General features: G+C 47.0%; 1 protein-coding gene across 6 annotated transcripts in view; it reads left to right on the top strand.

Annotated features, from left to right (window-relative positions):
• The window catches only part of SH3GLB1 (SH3 domain containing GRB2 like, endophilin B1), a 479,029-nt gene that overhangs the window by 322,964 nt on the left and 129,010 nt on the right, over nt 1–27,055 (top strand). For all 6 annotated transcript variants that reach the window (XM_069641731.1, XM_069641728.1, XM_069641732.1 and 3 more), the window contains one exon: nt 18,130–18,219. In XM_069641731.1, the coding sequence (XP_069497832.1) occupies nt 18,130–18,219 (90 nt within the window). The remainder of the gene's footprint in view (nt 1–18,129; nt 18,220–27,055) is intronic.

Raw genomic sequence — 27,055 nt, 5'->3', positions numbered from 1 at the left:
AGATTTTTGTTGTGCGCACACTCCGCAAGTTGCAATGAATTGGGCTACATCTTTTCTCCGTGAGGGCCTCCAATAGTCTTTTCGAGGGGATTGGGTCCTCCGATGTATTCCATATCTGACATTAATCACCACAGCCGTGCTGCTTCGGAAAATCTTTTTGCGTCTGACGTCGATACGCTGTCCTCGAGGACCTCCTCCGACGGCCGACGTCACCAGATGTTATAAGTAGCACGCACAACGCCCGTAGCCTCAGTTCCGTTTTTTCCGCGAACGTGTTCGCTTCAGAGATCTCGGCGCGCCTCGACTCTTTGGAGTTTGTTCTTTTGGTTCTTCGAACCTGTTCGTTTTGTGAAGTATTCTCGGGAAGTCTTCCTCTTCTTCCACACACTTCAAGAAGTGTGGGGACTGCGGGTCGAAGATGTCGGTGACGGACTCGCATGATGCCTGCCTCTGGTGCCTCGGAGAGGCCCACGACACGGATGATTGTGTCAACTGCCAGTCGCTTACGTCTAAGGCCTTGCGGGAACATAAGAAGAAGCTGTCGGTCGGTAAGGTGTCCAAGCCCTGGAAGGCGAGGTCCACTTGGCTTTCGAGGGGCAACTCTCCGCATCGTAGTCGTAAGTCTAGGGGGTCTCGGTCCCGGAGTGGGTCCCGCCACTCCTCTGCCTCTTCGAGGCACTCCCAGAAGCGCCGTCATCGGTCGCCCTCCCCGTCCTCATTCGAGGACTCCGCCCGTCTGCGGGTTTCTTATCCCACCAAGCGTTTGTCTCCAGAGGAATGGGCTTCCTTCGGGAAGAAAATGTTGGCGATTCTTGAATCGGAGGGCTCCGGTCCGTCCGCGCCTCCGAGAGGGGTCAGTCGTGACCGTACTGGAGACACCGCTCGTACGCCTTCGGGCTCGGGTGGTCGGCACAATTCGCGGGAGAGGTCCCACTCGGACAAGGGGAATCGCTCCAGTCATGCCCGTTCCAGCTCCCGGTCCTCGATGCGCTCGAGCCCGTGTGCACCTGTGAAGTCTTCGAAGAAGACGTCGATGCCGGTGGCACCAAGGTAGTCGACAGACTCTCTCGAGACTCCACCTCCGAGGAAGTCGTCGACGCCATCAGCGCCCAGGCTGTCGAAGGATACGTTCGGGGCTCTGCCCTCGAGGCCTGTGTCGAAGCCGTCGATGCTGTCGGCGCTGCGCTAGACGTCGATTCACTCGACGTCGACGCCGTTTCACTCGACGCCTTTTGAGGCTGTGGTGTTGGAGGTACCCCGTGGCATGGGGGAACCCCCTAGAAAGGCTCTGACCAAGGCAAAACATGTCTTTCTCCCTTATTCATTGCCTACTTTCTAGCCTATGCAGTATATTTCTGAGGTGGAAGAGGGTTCTGAAGATGGGTTGGTTCCGGACATGGTACCAGATGAGATTCTTTCTGGTCATAGCCAGATGAGGACTTGCGTCAGCCACTGCATGACGCCAGTGGTCTGGACACCTCTCCGGAGTTGGAGTTCTGTAGGCCTGAGCCTGGCGCCCATGCCGAGTCATCGTACCGGCACCTTATGTCGAGGGTCACGGACTACTTGGGGTGGTCGGCGCCCCCAGTTGATTTTGTGCAGCATGACCTGACGGATATCCTCGACCAAGGTCCACCCACTGACCCGGTACTGCCATTCCATATGGCTCTGCAAAGAAGGGTGGCAGCGGCTTGGACTGCCCCGGAGAGTCTCCCGGCAGTGGGCAAGTCTTTGCCGCGAAAATACCGCCCAGCCAGTAGTGACCCCTGCTACCTCACCATGCACCCCACTCCGGAGAGTTTGGTGGTGCAGGCGGCTACGGCCCCAGCAAAGCAGGCATCGTATCCTAACATCCCTCCTGATAGGGACGACAAGCGTTTTGATGGCTGGGCGAAGAAAGTGTTTTCTTCAGGGGGTATGGCTATTCAAGGGGCCAACTCCGTATGTGCCTTGTCACGTTTCACGCACTCTGTGGAACTGTATTTCCTTAGCGGCTGAACATATTCCCAAAGGGGACGAACGGGGTGGTTTTCTGGCTATTATTCAGGATGGCAAGGATGCTACGTGTGAGTCCGTTCAGTCGGGTTTGGACATGGCAGACTGTCAGCCGGTCCATGGCAGCGAACACCGTGATAGCAGTTTGCGTGGTTGAGGAAGTCGGGGTTTGCTCCTGATGTGCACGCCAGGCTCCTCAACATGCCCTTTGATGGTGAACATCTTTTTGATAGCAAGGCTGACGAGAGCCTTGAGAGGTTGCAAACCTCCAAAGCTGCAGCGAAGTGGTTGGGCGCTGCAGTCTGCCAACCTCCGCCTTTTCGTCCTAGGGGATAGCAGTGGAGGGGAGGTTCCTTTCGTTATTACTCATCCTTTAGTAAAGCGAGAGGAGCTGCAAGTCAAAGGGGCAACCGTAGGAGTGCCAGAGGTGGAAAACAAGGTACTCGAGGTGCCAAGGCTGTGCGAGCAGTTGCCTCTTTACCCTCAGGCAACCCCGCAGCCGCTTCTGCTCGGTCATGAGGCCCATGCTTCGCCGGTTGGGGGAAGGCTGGCGCAGCATCTTGTAGAATGGCGTGCCATTACTTCAGATGTGTGGGTTCTGGAGATCATAGCCCACGGCTACTGTCTTCCTTTCCGGCAGAGGCCTCACGACAATCCCCCAGGGAATCTCTCTTTGATGAGTCCGGATCCGCTCCTTGCGCATGAAATTCAATCCCTGCTGGAGAAAGGGGCCATGGAACTGGTGCCTGTAGCGTAGAGGAACAAGGGATGGTATTCCCCTTATTTTTTGATTTCGAAGAAAGCGGGGGATTGAGACCCATCATGGACTTGCACCGTTTGAACAAACTCCTCAGGAAGGACAAGTTCAAGATGGTTACTCTCAAGTCCTCCAGGCCCTTCAACTTCAGGACTGGTTGGTGTCTCTCGACCTCAAGGACGCTTATTTTCATGTGCCGATCCATACCAAGCACAAGAAGTACCTGAGGTTCGTGGTTGGCGACTCGCACTTTCAGTTTCGGTTCCTGCCGTTCGGATTGACCTCTGCCCCGAGGGTTTTCACCAAGCTCATGGTGGTGGTGGCAGCGTATCTCAGGCAAGGGGGGATTCACGTCTACCCCTACCTGGACGATTGGTTGATCAGGGTGCGCTTACCCGAGCAGGTCCTGGATCATCTGTCCATCACCTGCCACTCCCTTCACAGGCTGGGCTTCTCCCTCACCTTAAAGAAGTCCCACTTGACGCCAACTCAGCGGCTCCAGTACATCGGAGCAGTGCTCGACACGTCCCTGGGGCAGTGTTTTCCTCCCCAGGTGAGAGCTCATCACATTCAGCAGATGGTGCACAAGTTCCAACATGCCCAGAGTCTCTGTGCGTTCGAGTACTTGAGATTGCTTGGGCTCATGGCATCCTGCATTCTTCTGGTGCCAGAGGCCAGGTTGCAGATGAGATCTTTGCAATAGGCACTCGAGCTCCAGTGGTCCCAGTCCTCCGGCAGGATGTCGGACCCTGTTCAGGTGCCGCCCTCGGTTGCCCAGGACCTTCTGTGGTGGGCCGTCGAAGGCAATCTGATGAAGGGGGTTCCTTTTTGGCTACCCTGGCCGGAGGTGACTATCGTGACGGACACATCCCTCACAGGATGGGGAGCTCATGCCAACGAGTTGACAGTCAGCGGCCGTTGGTCTCCGTCGGAGTCCAGACTCCATATCAATCTGTTGAGCTGAGGGCCGTCAGGCTTGCCCTGAAGGCTTTTCTGCCGACTGTGCGAGGAAAGAATGTCCTGGCCATGCACTACCTCAACAAAAATGGGGGTGGCAGGGTCACTTCCTCTGTGCAGGGAGGCGATGCAGCTCTGGTTCTGGGCCATCCAGCAGGAAATGTCAATCTGGAGACGAGAACGAGACGGCAGACGCTCTGAGCAGGCAGAGTACGATCTCTCACGAGTGGGAGCTGGCACAGGAGATTCTCCTGGAGATCTTCGCCCTTTGGGGGACCCCTCAAGTGGATCTCTTCGCCTCCAGTGTCAACAGGAAGTGCAAAAGGTTCTGCTTGCAGGAATTTTCTCCAAGAGGAGCCTTAGGAGACGCGTTTGTAGTAGAGTGGTCCTTCCCACTGCTGTACGTGTTTCCTCCAGTCCCCATCATTCCGCAAGTGCTGCGGAGGTTACGGAGTTTCGGTTCCCGGATGATCCTCATTGCTCCGGCATAGGCCAGGAGGACGTATGTACCCGGACCTTCTCGACTTGTCCATCTGCCCTCCATGTCGTCTTCCCTACCGAGACGATCTGCTCTCACGGGAGGGGGGGGGGGTCAGGTCCTCCATCCAGAGGTCAGATCCCTCAACCTTCACGCTTGGCTTCTGAAAGGTTGAGGTATAAGGATTGGGACCTCCCTGAAGATGTGATGGAGGTGTTGCTTTCGGCCAGACGGCCGGCAACAAAGTCCCTGTACCGTTGCCGTTGGAGAAAGTTCTGCGACTGGTGCAGGGTTCACAATGTGGATCCTTTTTCATGTGACATTCCTATCGTTCTGTCTTTTTTGCATTCTTTGGCCCACAAGGGCCTGCAAGTGGGTACCGTTAAAGGTTACCTGGCGGCTCTGTCTATATTTAAGCGCTCGTCTGAGGAGTGTTATTTCAAAATTCCTTTAATTTCTCAGTTTTCGAAAGGGCTCACTAATGTGTTCCCACTGTCACCTTTCCAGGTGCCCGGTTGGGATCTGAACCTTGTTCTCAAGTTTCTAATGGGTGCTCCCTTTGAGCATTTGCATTCTTGTCCTTTGAGACTGTTAACCCTTAAAACTGTGTGTTTAGTTGCGGTCACTTCCGCTCGCAGAGTGAGTTGAGTTACAGGCACTTTCAGTTAAGCCACCCTTCACTGTGTTTCATAAGGACAGGGTTGTCCTTGGAGTTCGTCCTTCCTTTCTCCCGAAGGTGGTGTCGGAATTCCATTTAAGCCAAAAGGTTATTCTTCCGGCATTTTATCCTCCTCCACATCCTGGTAAGAAAGAGGAGAGGCTCCATAGGCTGCATCCTAGGAGAGCTTTAAGCTTTTACATTTCACACATGTCCCGGGTCAGAGTGGACGATCAACTCTTTATTGGTTACGCTGGAAGGCGTTTGGGACAAGCTGTTACTAAGCAGACTTTGTCTCGATGGATCATCTTGGCAATTGCCGAATGTTACCGCTTGGCAGGTAAGGACCCTCCGGTAGGCTTACAGGCCCATTCTACCAGGGGTATGGCTGTCTCTACTGCCCTGCAGAGGGGTATTTCTATTTGTAACATCTGTGATGCAGCCACCTGGGCCTTCGGTCCATACTTTTGTACGTCACTACTCCCTCGATTCTATCCGGGGGCAGGATCTGGCCTTTGGCAAGGCGGTCCTTTACTCTCCAATTTGATTGGGCATTCTAAATTTGTATATTCTAAATTCTTTTCCCACCTCTTTACGTTGGTACTGCTTTGGGAGTCTGTCATAGATATGGAATACGTCAGAGGACCCAATCCCCTCGAAGAACAAGTTACTCTTACCTGGTAACGTTCTTTCGATGGGATGGTCCGACGACGTATTCCATATCGCTCCCTCCCTGCCTACCACGCTACAGAATTTCTTATGCTATTGCAGCTTACGTTTCCGCAAGGCTTTCTGTGGTCATACTGGCAGAAGATTGGTGCCACACTTTCTGGGAAAAAACTACAACTGAGGCTACGGGCGTCGTGCGTCCTACTTATAACATCTGGTGATGTCGGCCGTCGGAGGAGGTCCTCGAGGACGGCGTATTGACGTCATTGACACAGGACGCACGTGCCGAAAGATTTTCCGAAGCAGCACAGCTGTGGTGATTAATGTTATAGATATGTAATACGTCGTCGGACCATCCCATCGAAAGAACATTACCAGGTAAGAGATTAACTTGTTCTTCTGATCTTGGCCCGTGTTTTAGTAATTCCGGGGTGTCCTTCAACTAGCGAGTCGTGGTAGTTGGCAATGATCTTGTCTTGGATCTCTTTGTCCTTAATGTACAGTCTTCCCTGAAAATAGAGTAAATTGTTCATGACAGAATACTGATCCCCTTTACTCAACCATTCTTACTGGGCGGCCTGATCCGTTTCAAAGTGGAGGTTGGTCTTTAATTCTTCCCAACAGGCTGTTACTGCAATCTGGTTCTGAATTCGTTCCTCCGGAATAATGGGTACTAGTTCTGATGGTATAAATGTGTCCTGGTTGTCACCCATTCGTGACAGAGCGTTAGCTTTTCTGTTCTGTTCTGTACCCCAGGCCGGTATGTGATTATAAAATCTTACTCCGCGAAGAAGAGAGCCCAACGAAGCTGACGAGATGATTGGGCCTTGGCTGTCTTTAAGTGCTGCAAGTTGCGATGGTCTGTGATAACAGTGACAGTGTGCCTAGCTCCCAGGAGGTAATGCCTCCAGTGTGTAAAGGCTCCTTTGATTGCCAATAGTTCCTTGTCGGTGATGGCATAATTCTTCTCAGGTGCTGTAAACTTGCGGGACCAGAATGCAATAGGTTGTAACTGTCCGGTGTCAGTCTTTCTGTGAGAACACCGCCCCCATGGCCACATTGGAAGCGTTTGTCTCAACCACATAAGGTAAATCGGGTCAAGGGTGCCTGAGGATAGGGGCCGAAGTGAAGGCCAATTTCAATTCTTGAAATGCCTTTTCAGCGTCAGAGGTCCAAGAAAACTTTTTATTCTTTTTTTCTAGCAAAGAGGTGATGGGATGGACGATTTGCGAGAATCCTGGAATGAACCGCCGATAGAAATTGGCAAACCCGAGTACACTCTGCACCCCTTTGATGTCGGCGATGGCCATTGAAGAACTGCTTCCACTTTTCGAGTATCCATGTGCACTCATTGAGGGGTAAGCATGAAGCCCACCAACTCTACTTCTGTAACGTGGAAAAAACATTTTTCCAATTTGGCGAATAATTGGTTCTTACAGAGCTTTTCTAACACGGCTCTAACATGGCCCATGTGCTCTTCCTTGGATACTGAGTAAATAAGGAGATCATCGATGTAAACCAGGACACAAACGTTTAGCAGTTTGTGGAGTACGTCATTCATAAATAACTGGAATGCAGCTGGTGTGTTGCATAGCCCGAAGGGCATAACCTGAAACTCGAAGAGCCCATATTTGGTTCGGAATTCTGTCTTCCATTCGTCGCCCTTTTTCACTTTGACCAGATGGCAAGCCCCCCGCAGATCCAGTTTTGTGTAGATTTGAGCTTTCTTTACCTGGTCGAGTAGTTAAGAAATGAGTGGCAGAGGATACCTATTTTTTTTACGGTGATCTATGCAAGTCCTAAGGTCCCCTTCTTTCTTCGGTACGAAGAAGAGACATGAGGAGGCCAGAGACTTGGATGGGTGGATGAATCCATTAGCTAGGTACTGATCAAGATATATTCGTAGGTGCTGATTTTCCTGCTCCGTCAGGGCATAGATTCTGCTGCAGGGAACTTGTGCTCCCGGGACCAGATCGATTTGGCAATCGTATGTTCTGTGTGGTGGTAGGGTGTTGGCTTGTTCCTTTTGAAACACATCCGCAAAGTCTTGATATTCTGAAGGCAATGAGCCTTATATTCCCAAGATGGGTCTCCACTGGTGTTGTAATCTCCTCACATCCTTAAGATAGCAACTCTTGGTCCATTCTCAAGTTAAGGTCAGCCTTCTGGTGCGACAGTCGATCCTTGGGTTATGGGTTTCCAGCCATGGCATTCCTAGAATCATTTGGAACTGGGGGCTCCTATGAGATCAAACAAAATGCTTTCCCGGTGACCATCTTGACATGTCAGCAGTACCTTGTCGGTATGTTGAGTCACAGGTCCCGAAGACCGCTAAGAGCCATCCACGGCTGTGACATTTTCCGAGTGCGGTTTTCGCTGAAGCGGAAGGCCTGTCCGTGCAGCCAACCCCTGATCAATATAATTACCCACTGCACCACTATCGATGTAGGCTTCCAAAGCATGCACTTTCGATGGTTGTTGGGGGTGAATTATCAATACTGGAATGACCAGTTGTGAGGTTGTTACAACTCTCTTGACTCAGCTCGACAAGTTGACCTCTACACTTGTTCCTTGTCTTGCTTATCGTTGTCCATGGCACCTACCACGTTCTTGGGGGGCTTTGTGGGGCAGTCCCGCAAGAAATGCCCGTCTTTTCCACAATATAAACAAAGCCGCTGTTCCCTTCTTTTTTCTCTTTCGGGCTTAGAAATGGAAGCCTGTAATCCCCCTATTTGCATAGGTTTTGGGGTTTCATGACCCTTGGTCTGAGTGTCCCGAGGCCTTACGTACACTGATCGTCCTCCTGCCCTCATGCGGTCCATTTTCCGGTATGATAGCCGGTGGTCTAAATGCACGGTTAGGTTAATATAGTCTGCACAGAATTCTGGTGGGTTAACAACTTGAGCTAGTACATCCTTTAACACACCACGAAGCCCCCTGTAAAACAGCCTGGTCCTTTTCTCCTCCGGCCAGTTTGTCTGTGCTACGAGGCGGTTGAAGGTGGCAATGTAAGTCAATAAGTCATGGTTTCCTTGTCTCAGCGGCAGTAGTTCGTTATCCAATGCTTACCCTTGAGTGTGTCTGGCGAACGGTTTGTTCCAATTCCCGTTGGAATTCTGCAAAGTTCCGAAGTATTGGATCATCCTGAGCCACTAATGGTATGCACCAATCAGCTGTGCAGCCTCCCAAATAGGAAAACACAAAGGCCACCCTAGCACTGTCATTAGGGAAGGCTCCAGGTCGACACAAAAAGTGGAGGCGGCACCGATTCATGAACACTGCATATTTATTCGGGTCGCCAAAAAAAGCATTCGAGTGGGGCAAGTGGAACGGCCCAGGGGAGTACCACCTGTACTGGAGGTGAGGGTTGACGTGCCGGTGTTGGTATAATTCCAGGTAATGGGACTTGTCCTGCGTGTGCCTGAAGCATCGTTCTTGCCAGGTCATCTGTTCGTTCTCGAGCTATAACAAGGTCTCTCCTCAGGGAATTAGCCTCTTGTCTGGAGGCATGCACCTCGGCCCGCAACTCTCACAATAGCTGGGCTAACTGGTCGGTTTTGGACGTTTCCATAATGCCCAGGTGGGGGTTTGTACTGGCTTCGCGTTCTGTTGCGCTCACCTGGCTTCCACGGGGGTGTTGGGGTGTGCTTGGAGCCCTCCCTCGAACTGGCTCCTCAATCGCCTTCCCCTTCTGAAAATGGTTGGACCTGCGGCTCTGGGGCTGGGTGTTGCCCCTGTAATTTCGTGATGACCAGCTCTCCGTTCCGCTTTCCTTAGCAGGGGCGCGTAGAATGGACCAAGTTACTTCACTGGTCCGTGGGGGTGTTGGTCCAGACCAGCTGCGACCAATCCATGTATAAGGCAAGTCTTTAGTATGATTATAGTTCGATTACAGTTATTGTATTTCGTTTTTTTAAGTAATTCTTGCAATGTCTTATTCCATTTCCATAGGTACGGGAGGAGAATTTGGATCGAAGAGGATCCAGGAGACCCTAGAGGCTGATAGATTTCCAACAGGTAAGATGGTCTTTATAAGGGAGCTTTAGTCTCTTGTTTATGCGGCCATGCAAATGCATATGAGTCCTAATCTGTTTGTTCTTGTTTCCTCGTAGGTGCCTGCCAACGACGAAGAATGGTGTCCATTCCTTGATGAAGAGTGTAGGAGGAAGTCTCTGGCTCCGACCGTGATGGGATGGAGGCAAGACGAAAAGACCGGCACAGGCCGCAAACGAGTTGCAGGTTTAAGACGGGCTCCACGTTGTAGTGACTGTAACGCTCAGCGTTGTAGCGGCTGGCAACAGGTAAGTGCGCTGCGCTCGCTAATGTAGCGACTGGCTATAGATAAGATATGCGCTCAGCAATGTTGAGGCTTGTAAAAGGCAGGATGCACGTTCGGAGATGCAGCGGCTGTCAGCAGGTGAGACGCGTCTGCAGCGATGGAGTAGCTGAAGTGAAGACGCTCGCAGAGATGGGCGGAAGACTGCAGGTAAGAAGCATTCTCAGGAGAATCTTCAGGATGAGACTGAGGAAATGCAGAGAGGCACCAGTGAGTACATCGGAGAGCGTTATGCTGATTGGAAGCAGAATAACGTGAAGCAAGGGCACGAGGATGGGCTGGCCATGATATAGGCTGATTCAGCCTATAATCCGGTAAGATAGCTCAGCTGGTTGAGCGCTCGCTGCTGTGACCTGCAGGTCGCAGGTTCGAATCTAGGCAAGGCCAACTCGGCCTTTCATCTTTCCGAGGTCGATAAATGAGTACCAATTTCGGTTGGGTGATATTGTATGTAAATATGTTCTCTGTAAAGCGCTTTGGATTAAGGCACTATATAAATAACACATCATTATCATTCAGGCTCCGTCTACTAACTCCACCTTGCCCTTCTTTGGGCCTGCAGCACGTGTGCCTTCCAGTTCTGATCCATGGCCACGCCCGGCCCAGCTGCACACGCCCTGGGCCTAGAGTGTGCAAAGCACACTTTAAGATGAGCCTGGCACCAGAGGCGCCAGGACTGGGTCCAGTGGGACCCCGGGGATGAGGAAGGACTGCCCCACTACTAGTGGCCATGACACTAGGCCATCCACCTTCTCACTCCCTGAATATTCAAAGGTTGAACGGTGGAGTCTACCGTGGAAAAAGACTAGAGGTTGAGAAGGAGGCACAATGACCAAGAAGATGTCGAGCTCCTGCAGTAAATCGAACCCTATTCTTTCAAAAAGGGGTGGCGGCATAAATTCAGGAGGGATTACAGTGAGGCTTTGTAGTACTCCCATACACAGGTTAAGGGCTTGTTTCCTTTGAAGCATGCTTGATGAGTGTGAGGAGTTTAACGATCAAATGTTGGTAATTTTTCTCAAAGGCCTCAAGTGATAGAGCTTCTGCCTCGATGGTTGCCCCCAGCCCTTTTTACTCCCTAAAAATAGGAAAATACTTATAAAAAAGTAAAAATACTCTCAACAAAAAATTGCTTTCACCCACAAAGCTCCATGGGTATGTTTGGACCAGTAGTGCGTGTAGTACCATAGGAATAAAATACTATTACTCCCTGATGGGAAGAAGTAAACCTGTATGTTTTTATGTGCACAAATAACTAGATGCAAAGACATGATTATTACAAAAACATTTATGTTTTTCAGTTTAAACATATTTTTACCCGCTTATAAAATACATTGGAAATCATTTTACTCCCAACTTTTAAAAAAAATGGGGAGTAAAATGCTCCTGCTTCCAAATCCTATCTGGAGCACCTGGAGCACCCATGCTTACCAGTAAAGTCTAGCTGCACACTCTGTGGCTTGGCATCTTTGTTGGCTATGCTCAGTGCTGCTGTGTCTGCTTTGACCACAGCTGATGCTTCAACCACCCTTCCCAGATAACCTGTTGGTGATTATGCAGTTGGTGAGCTGGTGCAAGTGGATCTAGGTTGTGACCTAAACCCCACCTGCCCACTAGAGCCTGTCTGTTCTCTTCCCTTTTTTAATTGTTGGTTCACAGGGCATCTCTCGCTCGGGCGTCAGAAGTGAAGGACAGTCCAAAAAAAGGGCAACACCTGTATCGTCCTGCAAGGGCCAAGGGCCAGTTGCTCTGCTTGTGCTACCCAGGTAAATATAACCATGTGTTTACACTCGCTGCAACTCATTCCCATCCTCATCAGGGATCACACAGCTAAATGCCCAAAGCGGCCCTGCAGAGCTAACCTGGCAAACCTCCTCAATATTCCCCATATTCCCCTACAACATGTGCCTTCTATTCACGTCTGCCTGATTTATGAAGGCTAACACTCAGTGGTCACACACGCTGCCATTATCTCCGATCTCTTAACTGACAATGATCTTGATGCCCTTTTATTACTGAAACATGGTTTACACCCACCTCCTCCTACAACTTTGATGTCCTCCTTCCCAAAGCTAAAGTATCCAACATACTGACCGAACAGGAAAAACTGAAAGTGGAGTGGCAGTCAGCCATAAGATCGACAGGCCCTGCATATTAAGCCCAACCCCGACACAGCTTCTTTTGAATTCCTGTCATGTGGGTTTTCCATCTCAAATAACCACTCAGTTACATTTCACCTTGTTTGCGGGCTACCTCAAGAGAGTGGTTACTTAATCACCTTTCTAACGTTCTCTCCTATGCAACATTGTCTTACTCTAATATCTCCCTTGGGGATTTCAACATCCCAGTGTCCTTACCAGCAAAACACCTCCTTGACTCCCTATTCCCTATGACCGACTCGATAGACCTTTGATATGCGTGCGGGAGAGTACGATCTGTTAAAGACTCAACCTAGTCTTTGCCTCCTGCACAATCCTCTAATGCACGAACCCCCTGCCCTTTGACTGGACTGACCATGCCACAATCCTCCTTCCCATATCGCTGATAAGGCTGCTCCACAAAGGTCAGGACAAACTCCGTTATTGAACGCTGATCATTCAAGAACTTCCTGTTAGATACACTGGAGGCAATGTTCACAACATTCCCCACGACAGGGAATGCCTCGTTCCCTTCTGGATACATTTTAACCACCTTGCCAAAGAACTAGTGGATGCCCATGCACCTCTAAAGTCTAGTTACACCAAAGGCAGTGTCTGCACCCTTGTACACACCCAAGCTCGCCAAAACAAATGCTCTCATCAAATCCCTTGAAAAGCAGTGGCGGAAGGACCGCAGCCTAGAGGAACTTTCATCTCTCAAACCCCTGCGTACCCAGCGCAAACACATGGTCTCTGAGGCGAAGTCACTTTACTACTCTTCCACCATTGAGACAGCCTCTAATGGGTGCAAACCTTTATTCGAAGTATTTAAGCACTGCTCCAAGCCCACAACTATATGAGAAGCTGGCTTCACAATAAAATTGAAAAAATCAGATCTCACATTGATTCCTCAAAACTAGACTGATCCCTGCTAGCCATCCCCCCCAGGCCCTGCCCCCTCTGGACAGACTTCAACCTCCTCCCTCCTAAGGATCTCTGACATACTTGCTTCACTGAAACCCACTACTTACACAAACAACTTCCTCCCAGCCACACTCATTAAACAACTTGCTAGCCCAGTACTTAACACTCTCCTCAGTATTGTGCACACCTCCCTCAGTGAAGGTGCATTCCCAGATGTGTTGATGACCGGTCTCGTACTACCTCTTCTCAAAAAATCCTTGTTTGAGCCAGCGTACCTATCTAACTACAGAACTTTCATGAGCCTTATGGAGCACACATCTCCCCGGTGCTACGTTCTCTGCACTGGCTCCCCCTTAATCAGCGCATTAATTTCAAGGCACTTTCCATAGTCCACCGCTATATATGATCAGGGCGCAGAGTTTCTGCAAGCAAAATTCTCACGCTACTGCTCTATTCGTCAGTTGCGTTCAGCCTCTGCTAACCTGCTTACCGTACCCCCTTAACATCTCTCTATAGTTATAGTCTAGAGTTAGGCTTTCTCTATAGTTGGAGCAAGACTGTGGAATGAACTACCTCCCTCAATAAAGAAACTATCAAGTTATCCTTTATTTTTTTTTTTTAGAGAAAAGCAATGAAGACACTTCTGTTCTAGCAAATTCTGTGTCTTCTGTGTTCGTAGCTTCTGCTATGGATGTGTGCCCTCTCTCCAGTGCCAAGATGCCTATGGCGATCGCGCGCTTAACAAATGTCAGAAACATAACATAACAGCCTTGCATTCATCGGGAAGCGTATCGAGAAGGTAATTGCAACCCAGCTTCTTCACAAAATCTAATAGCTTGACGTCCCCCAAATGCGGCACTGAGACCGCAAACATCCAAGTGGTGGGCGATGCGCTCAGAATCACCTACACTGGGGACTAGTATCTCCTAGACCTTTTGGATCACTCAACTGCTGCTTTCGAATCAATTGATCACCATATACTCCTCTCCCTCCTCAAACAGGATAAGCTGCTCTGGAACTGTCCCAAAAGGTTGGAGTCAAAGCTAGGCCACCAAGAATACTTGCAAGCAGTCCTTCTCATGCCATACACCGACCATCTAGGACCCAATCCTGGTAGAGGCTCGAAATGCCCCTACCATCCTCTAGTTCCGCAAAAGACTAAAAACTTGGCTCTTTCAACAATACCTGTCAGAGGAATAAAAATCCCTTTCCCTCCACCAAAGTGCTGCGTTACTGAATAAAATACCAAGCCCATTTCTGGTACAATCCTTTTGTAAAGTGCTCCACTGCTCTTGAGCGAGGTTTGCGCTATAAGCAAAAAATAAAATATGCCCTGGAGTCGAGGACCCAATTCTTCCAGCCTGACCGCACTCTCCGATAAGAGTTTGTCCACTTGGGTTTGGAGCCCCTGGTAGAAATGGGGCCGGAACCCCTTCTGGACAAAAAAACCTCTGATCAGGTGGAATTGATGATGGGCCTGGTTTCGAACTTCCAAGACACTAGCAATCTTGACATCTCGACAGATATGTATCGTTCTTCCCTGTACGGTAATCCTAATGTGCGGTTTAGAAAAGTGACAAAGTGGTGGCTGCCTTGCCAGTGCCAGTTTAAGAGTTGGTACAGTACAAGCTGACATATTCTGGACAAAGGTTCTCAGTTTGAAACTGCCCTTCCTTTTAATGCTGATAGTGCCTTGTTCGACCCCCGAGGTGGAAAAGTCCTTATGCAAAAATGCAAGCCAGCATAGGAAAATCCTGTCTGCCTATTGGAATATCACTCACCGGAAGGCCTAGTGATGTAGGTGGCCAGAGTTCATTTCAAAGTCATCTGCGCGATCTGTCGCTCTCCATGGTTATGACCCTAAAGGTATCCAACGCTTATGTGTGTTGGCTAAGTACTCGCATGTTTTGTGGGCTGTGAATGAAGGCCTCGATCCCTTTACTGGATGGTGACATTCGGGATTATTTTCTTGAAATGGTCAATTAACTTAAGGAGGTGGCCTGCCGGGCTCATCAGGCTTGTTTGGATGCAGCTGACTGCATTGCCAGGCCTCATGACTGAAACCTGGTACGTTTACGGACGTTTGGGCTAAACCGTGTGATAAGCCATTTGATGGCAAATGCTTGATCAGACCCAAAGATGATGAGCTGCTGGGGAACTAAAAGAAGGCAAAATGTACGTGAAGTCCTTGGGGTTAGCAATTCAGCAGCTTGCCTTGATTCCCTGTGGCAAGGAATCATTTGATGAAACGATTAGGTTTTCCACTTCTTTATTATAACAATACAAGCCAATTGGGGCTCCAAGTCTAGGGGGTGGTTGGCTTGTGTCCTTGAGTTTGTTTGATTGCCCTAGGGTCATTCCCTAGGCCAATCTCCAGCAAAGCTGCTCCTTGTTCCTCGGTTTGGCCTTGGATTTCTTTAGGAAGTCTTCATAAAGGTCCTTGGACCCACCTTATTTTCATTCTCCATTTCCTTTAACCCACCCATGTGGTCACTCCACAAAGGCTTTGATATGTTCTACGGTCTCCCATAGGCCCAGGTCGTGCTCTGCTGGTTCCAGCCTCATCGCTCCTATGGCATGCCTGGGCAGTCTGGTGCATGCTAATTATTGAAGTCCCTTGGTAACTACCTGAAAGAGAAGAGCAACCTGGTGAGGACGGAGGCTGATGCTCATCAGCAACAAGAAAAGGTACCAATATGCACATGCAGCTCCATGGAGATTAGGGAGATTAGGGAGCGGCGGAAAGAGGGTCGTCTTCCTCTTCCTCACAACCGGTTTGTGTGTGACTTAGTGTTAAGTTAAAGCTTATGCACATGGAACACAGCGTAACTGTGATCATGCGTCCTTCCAATCTTAAAGACGTTCAGCAATGGTCCTGTTTTTAAGTTATTTGCAAAATGCATGAGCAAGCCTGAAACTGTAGATTGTGCTGTTGTAGTAGGCAAATAGACCCGATTCCTTGGCTGTCATTTCAACACGGCGTTCACTGTTTATTTACCATTAAACGTTAAACAGACGCTTCAGATCACTTTATAAATCCTAGTAGCAATTTGACCATCTGGCGCTGAATGCTTATGGTCTTAATAGTGTCTTTTTTGTTTGAGGTGACTGGAGCACGCACAGCCGTTGTCAATGGCGCATCTGTTCTGAGACGCTCGCAAAGTTGCTGCCTGCGCGACGTTCATGCTTGGTGGAATGGAAGTCTTTGGTGGTAGTAGTGATACCAATGGTACCATTCTTCATTGGTTTTTGCGAGCATGAGGGAAGTTGGTGCTGTGAGGGGAAGTGGTGTCCATAGCTGCTACAGCACACTACTTTTTTTCAGTGTGGTGAGTCGATGCAGTGTGGGAGAAGGGTTAACGTAGTCCGTTTAGTACCAAATAGAAAGGCGGCCACTTCTTCTATTTTGCTTTCTCCACGGCTTTGTACGTTCTGCTGTTGGAGCTCTTTCCCCTGCCAATAGTATTTTAAGTGGACAATAAGTGGATTTTAAAAAAGTATGGGCCATGACTGCTGTTCCTCAATCTATCTTGCGCTAAAGAAGCCTGCCCACAGTTGGAAACCATCATTGATTCCTCTATATTCTTGTGCTTTCCAATACCGTCTTGCAAAGATGTCAAAATCGAGTGATGCAGTTGGCCTGGCCATCAGTCTATGGGTGACCATTGAGCGCCTGGTGCAATGTCTTCCAGATATTTCAGACGCATCTATGCTACAATGTAGGCAAACCTATCAATCCACTTGGTAAACATGCCATTTTTCATCAGCTATAGCATCTTAATTGGAGTAGGAGCAGGTAGGCTCATTCATGTGTTGGCAAAATTGTTAATTTTGCCACTAAACAAGTACACAGGTGATGTATCCCAATTTGGCACTGTCCTGCAGTGCTAATCACGCTTTCTGTATACTGGAATTATAGTTTACATATCCGGATTGAACATAAATATGTAGCTGCGAACATTTTTCTCATAGCCACAGATTTAGTACACATTTCTTATTAATAAAAGTGTGCGATACGTTTAACATTCTACAGCCCATTACTGTGCAAACTAAAGAGATACTTATGTTCTTGTAATTCATGTTTACAGGGACTCAACGTCCATGCTAACTAATTGTTTTTAAGATGCGTTATTTATTTTTTATTTTTTAAGGAGGATTTATCAAGCAATTTTCTGGTTTTGGTTTGTGCCCCCTTTATATTTCAATTGGGTATGAGAAAGGCTAGGAGGAGAACTCGAGCCCCCTTCCCCCCAACCTAAGTAGACGTTTCCCATTGGTATTGCAATCTTCCTTATTTTTAGTATGGGCTATTAGGAGCCACCTACATGCCAAAATAGAGTGCAGCTGGGGAAAGTGGAATATGAGGGGGTGACATAAAGGTGGTGGTTGGTTATTTGCCCACCCAGTTCCTGCCCTTCCCAAAACACCTCCTTATGGGAGCTGTTCCAGCTCACTTTAATCAAGCCGTGCCATCAAAGTTTGCACTTTCAAGCAATCTTCTGAGAGTTAATCATTTAATTGGAGTTGTAAACCCGCTGCTGGTATCATAAACATGCCTAAACCAGGTATGCCTTCAGCCACTCTGAGGGCTAGCTATACCTGTCGTTCACTGAAGCCATGTTGAAAACAAGCACTGGCAAAGCCAACCGTTTTTGCTTGTGTATAAGTATTAGGAATTTGTCACACACTATTATTATATGCCAGGTAGATTGCACCTGCTACCATCAATGGCCAGTTACAACCACTATGATGGCAGTGGTTGGCTAGTGCCTTTCTCATGCCTATGCAAAAGCCCAAACTGTTGCCAATGCTTGTTTTGCATGTAACCTCTAAGCACAAATATTCACACTTTGAAAGCAAACAGTAAACAACATGGTATGCCCACAAGGGTCAGAGCAAGGGGTGTATTGAAAGAAGAACCTTTGTCAATTTAACCGTACAGCAACCTGTTCATTTTGGAATCTAGTTTTTTTGCAGCTTTTCTTCTCTGCTGTCCTCTTTAGGGGTAAGATCTGGTTTGCAAACAAGTGGTGGAAGTTGTATGCTGTTCTATTGAATGTAAAATGCAAGTTATTGCCAATCAAATATTAAAAGGAAAAACAAAACAAAAAAGGCCAATTTTAGGTTGGAGAAATGAAATCGATGAAATCAAAAATGTGTTGCTCTTTTTGTGAGGTTCAATTTCAATTGATTTTATTTATTTATTTATTTTTTAAGTGCGAACAGGAATTGCGAATAACTCAGAGTGAATTTGACCGCCAGGCAGAGATTACCAGACTCCTTTTGGAAGGAATCAGCAGTACACATGTAAGTATACCTTAACAAACCTTTCAGTGTGATTTGCAGTTGTAAGGCACTTATGGGGGGGGGGGTCGTCAAGATAACTCTGTAGACCTAGGAACCTGCAAGTTGTAGTATGCAATGTAAACCTCTATATATTTGATTTTTGGAGCTCGGATCAATGGGTACATGGGCACTTCAGCTGTTGAAAGTCATAAATGCCATAATCAAGAGTTTTATAACCATGCGTAAAATAATCAGTGTTATGTTTTCACAATATGCTTGGTTGGGTTCTGAAGCGGAAGCAGCAGCTCCAGGCTATGACACACTACATCAAACATGTTTGCTGCACTTCAAGACAGGAGAATGACTGGTAAAACGTGCATCAGTCTTGGATAATGACTTGAAAACCTTAACATTTCTGTGTCAATTTAACTTAACCCTCCAATGATTTAAGAGGTCTGTTTATAAAGGGCAGTTTCACTCCGGAGGAGGACGTCTTAACCCTGATTAAAGGTTTATTTCCCAAGGAAGGATTAAGGGCACAGTAAACTTGCTGGGATTTGAGCCTGTGACCATGGGGCCAAATAAAGGTCCCTGTAGAGGATGCATTGTCCTCCAGGTTGGAGTGTGTGTAGGGGGAGTCCAGGGAAGTACCTGGTAGAGTAGTGGCATAGTAGGATTTTCACATCGCTCACTTTTACCACATACATTTGATCAAGGTTCTTTGGTGATTATGAACTGGGGTGGGGATGCCATGTCAGGAAGATTACAAAACAATTACTTCAGCACCCATAGGTCTGAGATGGAATGTTGAGGGGGACGAGGAGTGTGGATATGGGAGGTTTATGGGGTTGGTAGACTATTGGCTAAACTTAGAAATATTGTCTGTCGCTCCCACTTCTGACAGTACGTGGTCAATTGGTGTACATTTTCATAGTTTATTTATAAATATGAGGTGGTTAGGATAAATGTCTTCGAGATTCAAGTTTGCAAGATTTGTCTTTAAGAAAGCAAGGTATCCCACCATAAGACTGGTCTAACTCCAGTGTCATGAAGGGTCCAATGCTAAAGTGTTCTGTTTTTCTTATCATAGGGATACTGGTCTCCCCAGCTTCTCTCAATACCCCAAAATCTCAGGGATGTAACACTTAGTCGCTACTCGGCTCAATTCTGAAAATAGGAAATAGTTGGGGTTTCTACAATGTAAAGGGGACTCCCTCATTGGCATTGTTCTGTCATCGGTATAAGGATAGAATACATGAAATGCTCTGATCCTCCCAGTCATGGGCTGGGAGGATAGCTCAGGGGACAACACGTTTGCTTTAGAAGCAAGACAGCGCAGAGCAACACAGGTTCAGTCCTGGTCCCACGCTGAGAGACTGCTCTCTGGTATTAAGTGTGTTATAAAAGATTCATTAATTTAATTAATGGGGATACTGGTCTCCCGAGCTTCGGTAAACACGAAACCATTTTGGGAATATAGTGCCCAGCTTCTGCTTCGCTCAAACTCAGTCACTGAGTGAAGTAATAGCACCCTGCTCGCTATTTATAATTCCCACCAGGAGGAAAAGGCCCTATTCACCTCTTGTTTGTCTAGGTTTATAGTGCCACAGGTCACCATAAGCAATGTAGTTCTCTTTTCAGTCCATGAGATATGGGCTGAAAAGATATGGATCTAGTCTCCCTCCCATCTCTGAAAGGGAGGTAGGTCTACTTTGCCCTAACAAGCCGTACAGCCATGGACAAGATTCTCAAGGGGGCCCTATGATAGCAAGCTCCCCCTGAGGTTGCTCCACAAATCTTTGCTTGTTGCACTTAACCAACTTAAGAATCCGCCTGGGCTTGCAAACCCACTGGTACCCTTAGTTCACAAGTTCTTTTCTGGCACCTGCTTGGCTTCCTCAGTGTTCTGTCCTCTGGGGTTCCCCTCAAATCATTCTGCTGTTCTCCACTGTTTGTTTCCTTTAATTCCCACCCTGTTTGTGCAGCTTCCCTAGTCTTTAGTGGGACTCTCGTGTTCTTGCTTGCGATTTATTGCATATTATTTTCACTTGTTTGCGGCTTACCCTTTGGATAAGTGGCATTTGTCACAGTTGGCTTCTTCACTGCCTGTCTGTGGTCTGTGGTAAAAGGCTCAGCTGCCATTTTCATGTGACTTCTAAGCCCTGTCCTGTTACCATTCTTCAGTGTATCCTGTGAAAGTCCTGACCCAGAGTTTGGGCTGCTTGTCTGGAATCGTTAATCTTCTCTCCTCTTCTGCCGCCAACCCTTAGATCACCAGCATTGGCAATGTAGATCTATGCTCATGTATACCGCATCCTTGATTGACTTTCAACAATAGTGATCTCTCATCTCTGCAGCAACCAGTTTTTGCCTCTGCAGACCTCTGAATCACAGGTCACATCACTCTGGCTAAGGCATGGCCCAACGGATTCGGGAGTCTGTGATTCCTTCCATGTAGCTCATACTTTTCGTTAGATCCTCCTGGTAGCCTGGGTTTGTCTTGGCCGTGTGATTGTTGGAGGAAGGATTTGTGTCATAAGCCACTAACATTGGAAGTAAATAACCAATCGGAAAATAGGAATTATGACTTGGCCAAGTGAAGAAGACGAGTTGGGCATGATGTTGCCTTTTGATAAATCTAATCGAAGTACCAAATGTTCCTAAAGACTTGTGGAAAGGTTAGAAGCGGTTTTCTGGAAATTGTTGTCAAAGTACCAACGTCTACAAGACTGCAAGAGAAGTAACATTCTGACCCTGTGTTTTGACAGATGAAATGACTGATTGCAAGAAAATATGTGCATCTGGGAAATAGAAGTAAATCCATCCCAAAGAAAGTAACTTCCATGAGCCATATCCCTAATCTGGACATTAACAATGGGATTCCCTTGGTAAACACAAGCTTTGTAAAGTGAAGTAACAGTTTGCTTGGTTATCTGGTTCGTCACACAATGGTGCACAAAGGTAGCAGTGATTGCTCTTCAGGATCATTGCCTAGGAAACACAAGCAAACGGCTAAAGTTACCTTTTTTACTTCTACAACCTGCACAGGCAATTCTCAGAACTGATAGCATCATGGACTGAGAACATTCCACTCGATTTGCAGGCTGGTTTGCCCTTCTGCCTTCATAGTAAATTATTACTACAGGGCTCCTGGATTGTTTGGTTGGTCAGCCGAGGCTTCAAACTACTGCTTCCACTGAACTCTCCCATTCGTCCCCTTCTCAGCTGACAACACTACCTTAACTCATGAAGACCTACCTAAACTTCTCTAGATAAATGCAAAAAAGCAGACTCTTAGTTGGCCATTTTGAATGGTTTATGCCCCTGCTTTTTCCTAGTCCTAAATAAAGTCCAGGTGGGGCTTTTGACCATTGTGGACCTTCCCGATTTGAACACATTTTTGCAGTTGGAAATGTTTAAGATGGCCAAGAGCCTTCCAGCCCTATCTGAGGACACCATGACACACTGCAGTGATTTTGCAGGACTCTGACATCCCTATAAGGAAGCTCATTTCTGCTTTGCTAGAATCGCAAGGGTTCCATTTTAAGATGCATCTCTTTTGCCTTCGTTCTGTAACCAGGGTTCTGATGCTTGTAAATCTGCTTAGAATTCCATGCTGTGCATATAGTCTGACATCCAGTGGTAACCGCAGAGTATTACATCTTGTCTTTCCTGAATTGAAAGGGGACCTCGACATGGGTGTGCCTGTAACACTATCCCGAACGTGACGTGTAGTGTACCCAAAATCCCTCACGCGTTGTGGTCACTCAGATTGTTTTTTTCCACCCAGCTGTCTGGTCATTCTAATGCGCAGATCTTCATAAAACATTGCGTTATTGTTTTATATTTCTCGACCTTCAGTCATTGTCACTCCGTTTGACGGTTGATTCCTGTGCCACTGCCGAAGACGGCTGACGGAATTTCGACGGCTGTTGATCCGGTCCGCACTGTCGACCACATGGCCGGTCGTTCTGGCTGGCCTGTACAGTAGGGAGAGTGGGGGTGGGGTGGTCATATTCTTTGCAAGAATGCCTTTCCCTTTCCCCTCTTTGTTCCCTTGGGTTTGTCATCGCTAACACAATCCTGTGCTATTGTAAGTGATTTCAACCCGGGACTTCACCTAAGTCAATGCCTAGCGTGGGATGCACAATTGAAACCCTTAATGATTTATTTATGTCTATGTTCTTTTATTTCTGAATGATGTACCCTTATATCACGCCCCTCTCTTTGAATTCCCCCTCTCCCCGGTCGCACTGAACCAGGAAGCAGGCTGTTTTGAAAAGTTAAAAATATTTATTTTTTGTATTTCACAGTATATATAGCGCACTACTTTAATGGTTATACAATGATCACCAATGGGGTGATGTCACAATATATCTCTTTAATCAGAAGGAGTAATGATAGGAAAAATAATGCAGCATAGAATAATACTTTGTGTGGGATCAATCAAAATGCAATGTGATTACTCTTTCCCCCTGTACGCTACTCAATTCCCGCCAATATGCAATATAAAGCGATGGAAGGAGAGAAAACAGGTTTCAGGAATACAGAATTCAACAAAACAGTATCAATCCCAATTTCCCCCCAGCAAACAGAGGAAAAGCAGGAATTATTGCAAACTTGTCAAAATGGTTTTGAATGTGGCTTCAAATGAATGGTAAAATACTGAAAATGGATTTAATTCACTGAAATGGTTTCAATACTAGTGGGAGCCGCTTTGTATGGTATCAGACAAACAATAGCAATGATTGAGTAACTAGCAAGTTGAAAACTTAATTCTGAGGTTGGATGCAATGAGCAGCTATTTCACACGTGATGGATTTGAGCCAAACAAAATATTTGCGGCAAACTTTTCTGTGCGCGGTAAGCGTGATTGCGGAATAAGTAAGGAGATGTGAGGCGGTTTTGGGTTCGTTGTAATGCTGAGGATGTTAGCTTCAATTGGACACTTAAATTTCGCATACACTGTGAAGAAGTTATGAAGGTTTTTGTGGAGGTCGTTTTTTTGAGAGTCAAAATAGCAAAATAAGAATGCGCTTTTAAAATTAACAAAAAAGGTATCTTTACACTAGGGGAGACTATGAACATGCAAACTACACGACCGCGCAGCCACCAGCCCAGGATATCACTGGTTGGTTTGGCCTGCTGAGACGCTAGTCTTTCTTCAGACAGTATATCAGCGCAAAGATGATTTTAACACTACTATTACAAAGGACTATAGGGTAAGAGAAAGAATTTCAGGCATAACAAAAGGATTATAGCAATACAGTTCTGTATATAAGAGAATGGGTTTGGATAGGGATGACTTATGGACAATACATTTGCTAGTGACAATCCTATGCTATGGATACTTACTACCAATGTTTGGAATGGACCCGTTGGGGATCTTTCTGGACAGGAATTCAGCTAGCACACAGCGCTCTGGTTCTGCAATCAGCAAGGCACTCTGGACATCGCCTTGTGGGACTGGACTGGATCTGACGGGTTCTGGTTCGCAGCTATCTGGTCACAGCTCGGTTCTACTGGGTTGGATCTTTGGATTCTGGCAAGAATTCTTAGCAAGAAAGCAGCACAGCACAGCCAGGCTGTTCTTTGGTTCCCCTTGGAGGTCTGGGGTAAAATCCGGTTTCTGGATTTTTAAAGGCCAAGCTGAGAATGGTTCAGCTTTGGAAATGGGCCTTTCTGCTTTCCAAGTTCGGAAGTCTGGAATATGGATTTCTCTTGCAAAGTGCTCCACCAGCAATCGGTTGGTGGGTGAATGTGTGCGTCTTTCTAGGTCCTAAACTGTCTCTATTTATGTATTTTCTAAAGGGGTGGGTATGCTGAATTATACTAGGCACACCCCTAGGTATCCTATTGGTTAGGGTCTTTCCTCTCCCTTGATTTGGGGAGAAAACAGAGTGCCATCATGACGATGTGTTTTATAATCCAGGAAACCCTTCCCTTTGTTTCTGCACCTGAAATCTACTTTTCCTATAATGCATATTTACAATTTTACAAACTTGATCGCAATACCATATTTATATCACAGATTTTGTGGAGCAAATATTCATCCAAGCCCTGTCGCGGTGAGAGCTTGGGTCTAGATTTGGCAATTTTTTGCACTTTTGGTCTGGTACCCAATGTCAGATTTGTCCACAATTTTATGTGCACATGATATCTGTGCATAATCATATGAAGTTTCATGTTTCTTGCATCAATACAATTGCTACAAAACCACAATTTCTGCAGCCATGTCCCTGAACATAGTACAGAGTTCTGAGTACTTTTAAAACGTTTCCAAAAATTTCACATTAACAATACTGTAATTTTACAATTCTTACAAATTCACACAGTCCTTTGTCAGTCCTTTTCAAACATATACTTTTCTGTGCTTTAAGATTAAACAAAACTGTCTGTTCCCGCCCCCAAAGTTCCTGGTGGCTCAAGATCAATCCCTGCTTCTTTCCTCTGGCAGGGGCTTCTGTTGACACTTGCATCTGCATTACTTTTCAATCAAGGAAGTCCATATTGTATCCCCGCAGCAGCAGCAGCCCAAATCCCCTCCCCTCTTCGTTAACGCCTGAATGTGAGTTCCTGGGCCAGAGAGCAGAAGGGAGGTACCTTTTGCTGGGGCCAGCTGTGGAATTTTCTTTGTAATTTTGGCTGGCATCAGGCTGACTTTAAAAATCACTTTACATTTTTCTTTGATTAAAATAAACTTCGTTTCAAAACAGGCAAACAGAACTCTAATGCCAGTCTTTTAAAACCTAGAGATTAAATAGTTGCAACCTATATTACATTTGATGGCAAGTCACTGAATTCCAACCATTTGATTTTAACTGCACAGGTTTTAAGCTTCTAATGCACTTAAATGACAGCTGTCATGCAGGCGACCGGTGGTACTGGGCCCATATTTTGACAGATTTTCCCATGCAAGTACATTTTTTAATGTGGATATTCCGCTGATAGCTTCTGTTTTTCCAGGCAAGCTTCTGTTTTTCCTGACATGTGCTCATGTGGATTCCTTAAATAAGGTGACAGGTAACACCCAGCATGGATGTTGGATATTTTCTGATGTTTTGAACCATTCTTTTGTAATTCCAACAACCAAGGAAAAAAGGATTTCAGAGCACTTCTGGGTTTCCCTGCAATAAAGCACTGCCTTTCATGTAGTTTCCATTTTCACTCTGTGGGCAGCCCAGTGACAGGTTTCAGCAGTGTGGTCTCCTCTTCCACCACTGACACAGGCAAAGTATCTTGACAGCCATCTTTTTGGTTTCACAGCGCAATTTTCATAGGTATAGCACGCATAGGGCTTTTTGCGGCCATTTTGCTGGTTCTGTCACCAGCACACAGGGATGTCGCAGGGCAGAGCCTAGTGGGTCAGTACATCCCACAAGCCCCCTTCGCGATTTGGCTTTTGACCGCCCATCAAGGGGAAGTCGCAAGATTGGGATGATCAGTTTCTTTTATTTCTGGTCCAAATGGCAAAATTCATCTGCTTCTCCCATCAGTGGTGGATCGAACGGTTCTCCTCGCTGATTCCTAATGAGGGTATGGAGCAATACCCCGGGCACCTTGGATCTTTCCTTCTGGTCCCTGGATGGTCCTCCTTGGTTTTAGTCTCCATGGTTTCCAATTCTAGGATGACAAAGCAAAGCATATTTGTAGACATTTCCCCACCACTATTCATGTAGTGGGGCAGATACATACATTTTGACATGTACAGACAATTTTTTCTATTTGCACTTTCTTGATTATATAGATGGAATAGTTTTAGAGGTGGAATCTAGGGAGCTGGAGTGACCCCTCTCTGGGGTTCCAGAAGAATCCTCTAGTTGCTGCAGAGTGTGCCTAGGATGGCAACACTTCAGTTGGTTAATATGCACCCACTTATCTTCCCCCTCTGCCAAACTGCCTTTGGGGATACGGATTTTGGAGGCGACTGGTGAGATTTTGTCTACAATTTCAAAAGGACCCCTCAAGCTAGGCAGAAATATACACTGTTTGGCCTAGTTACTTTGGAAATTGTATAAGTAGACCCGGTCTCCTACATGGTATTCCTTTCTAGTAGTCTTTAGGTCATAGTGGGTCTTCATGCTGTCTGCAGATCTTTCTAGATTTCGATGAGCATAGGCAAAAGCATGTTGAAGGTGTTTTTTCATATTTTCAACATACTCGTGAGTTGTGGATGCATTGATCAATGTCTGCTCTTGGGTTCTGTAGAGCAGATGCTGGGGAAGCACCATCCTGCTTCCAGTCGTCAGCTCAAACTGACATTTTAGTTGCAGAAGAAGGGGTAGATCTGATGGTCATCAGGACAAGAGGTAATCGAATGTCCCAACTTGGCCCAGAATCTGCCACAAACTTTTTTTAATATGCTCACAATTGTCTTGTATCGTTCCACTGCACCACTAGAGGCTGGCCGGTAGGCAATGTGTACTTTCCTTTTGACCCCAAGTTTCTCCCACATCTTTGTCATTACTTCGCTAGTGAAGTTGCTTACCTCGGTCTGACTCAATCCTTTGGGGTAGTCCAAAACGCAAGATGTGGTTGATCATCAGGGCAGCTGCTGTTTCTGCCTTGCAATTTGGGGACGGGAGACATTCCACCCACTTAGTAAACAAGCATGTCACGGTCAACATGTACTTGTTCCCGCTAGAGGAGCGAATCACGGGCCCGATGAAATCGACTTGTAAATCTGACCAAGGCAGTGTCATCCCCCTCTTTTGGAGAGGCGCACAGTGTGCGAGGGATGTTGGCGGAAATTGTGCACACACAAGACACCCCTTCAAGTATTGGTCGAGGTGCTGCCCCATGTGTGGCCAGTATGCAACCTCTCAAGATTTCAAGTGTTGTATGAAACCCCCTATGA

This window comes from Ambystoma mexicanum, chromosome 1q (assembly GCF_040938575.1).
Source record: "Ambystoma mexicanum isolate Mex_15411 chromosome 1q, UKY_AmexF1_1, whole genome shotgun sequence".
In the NCBI taxonomy this organism is placed as follows: Eukaryota; Metazoa; Chordata; class Amphibia; order Caudata; family Ambystomatidae; genus Ambystoma; species Ambystoma mexicanum.
This window is presented reverse-complemented; position numbering and strand designations above follow the sequence as displayed.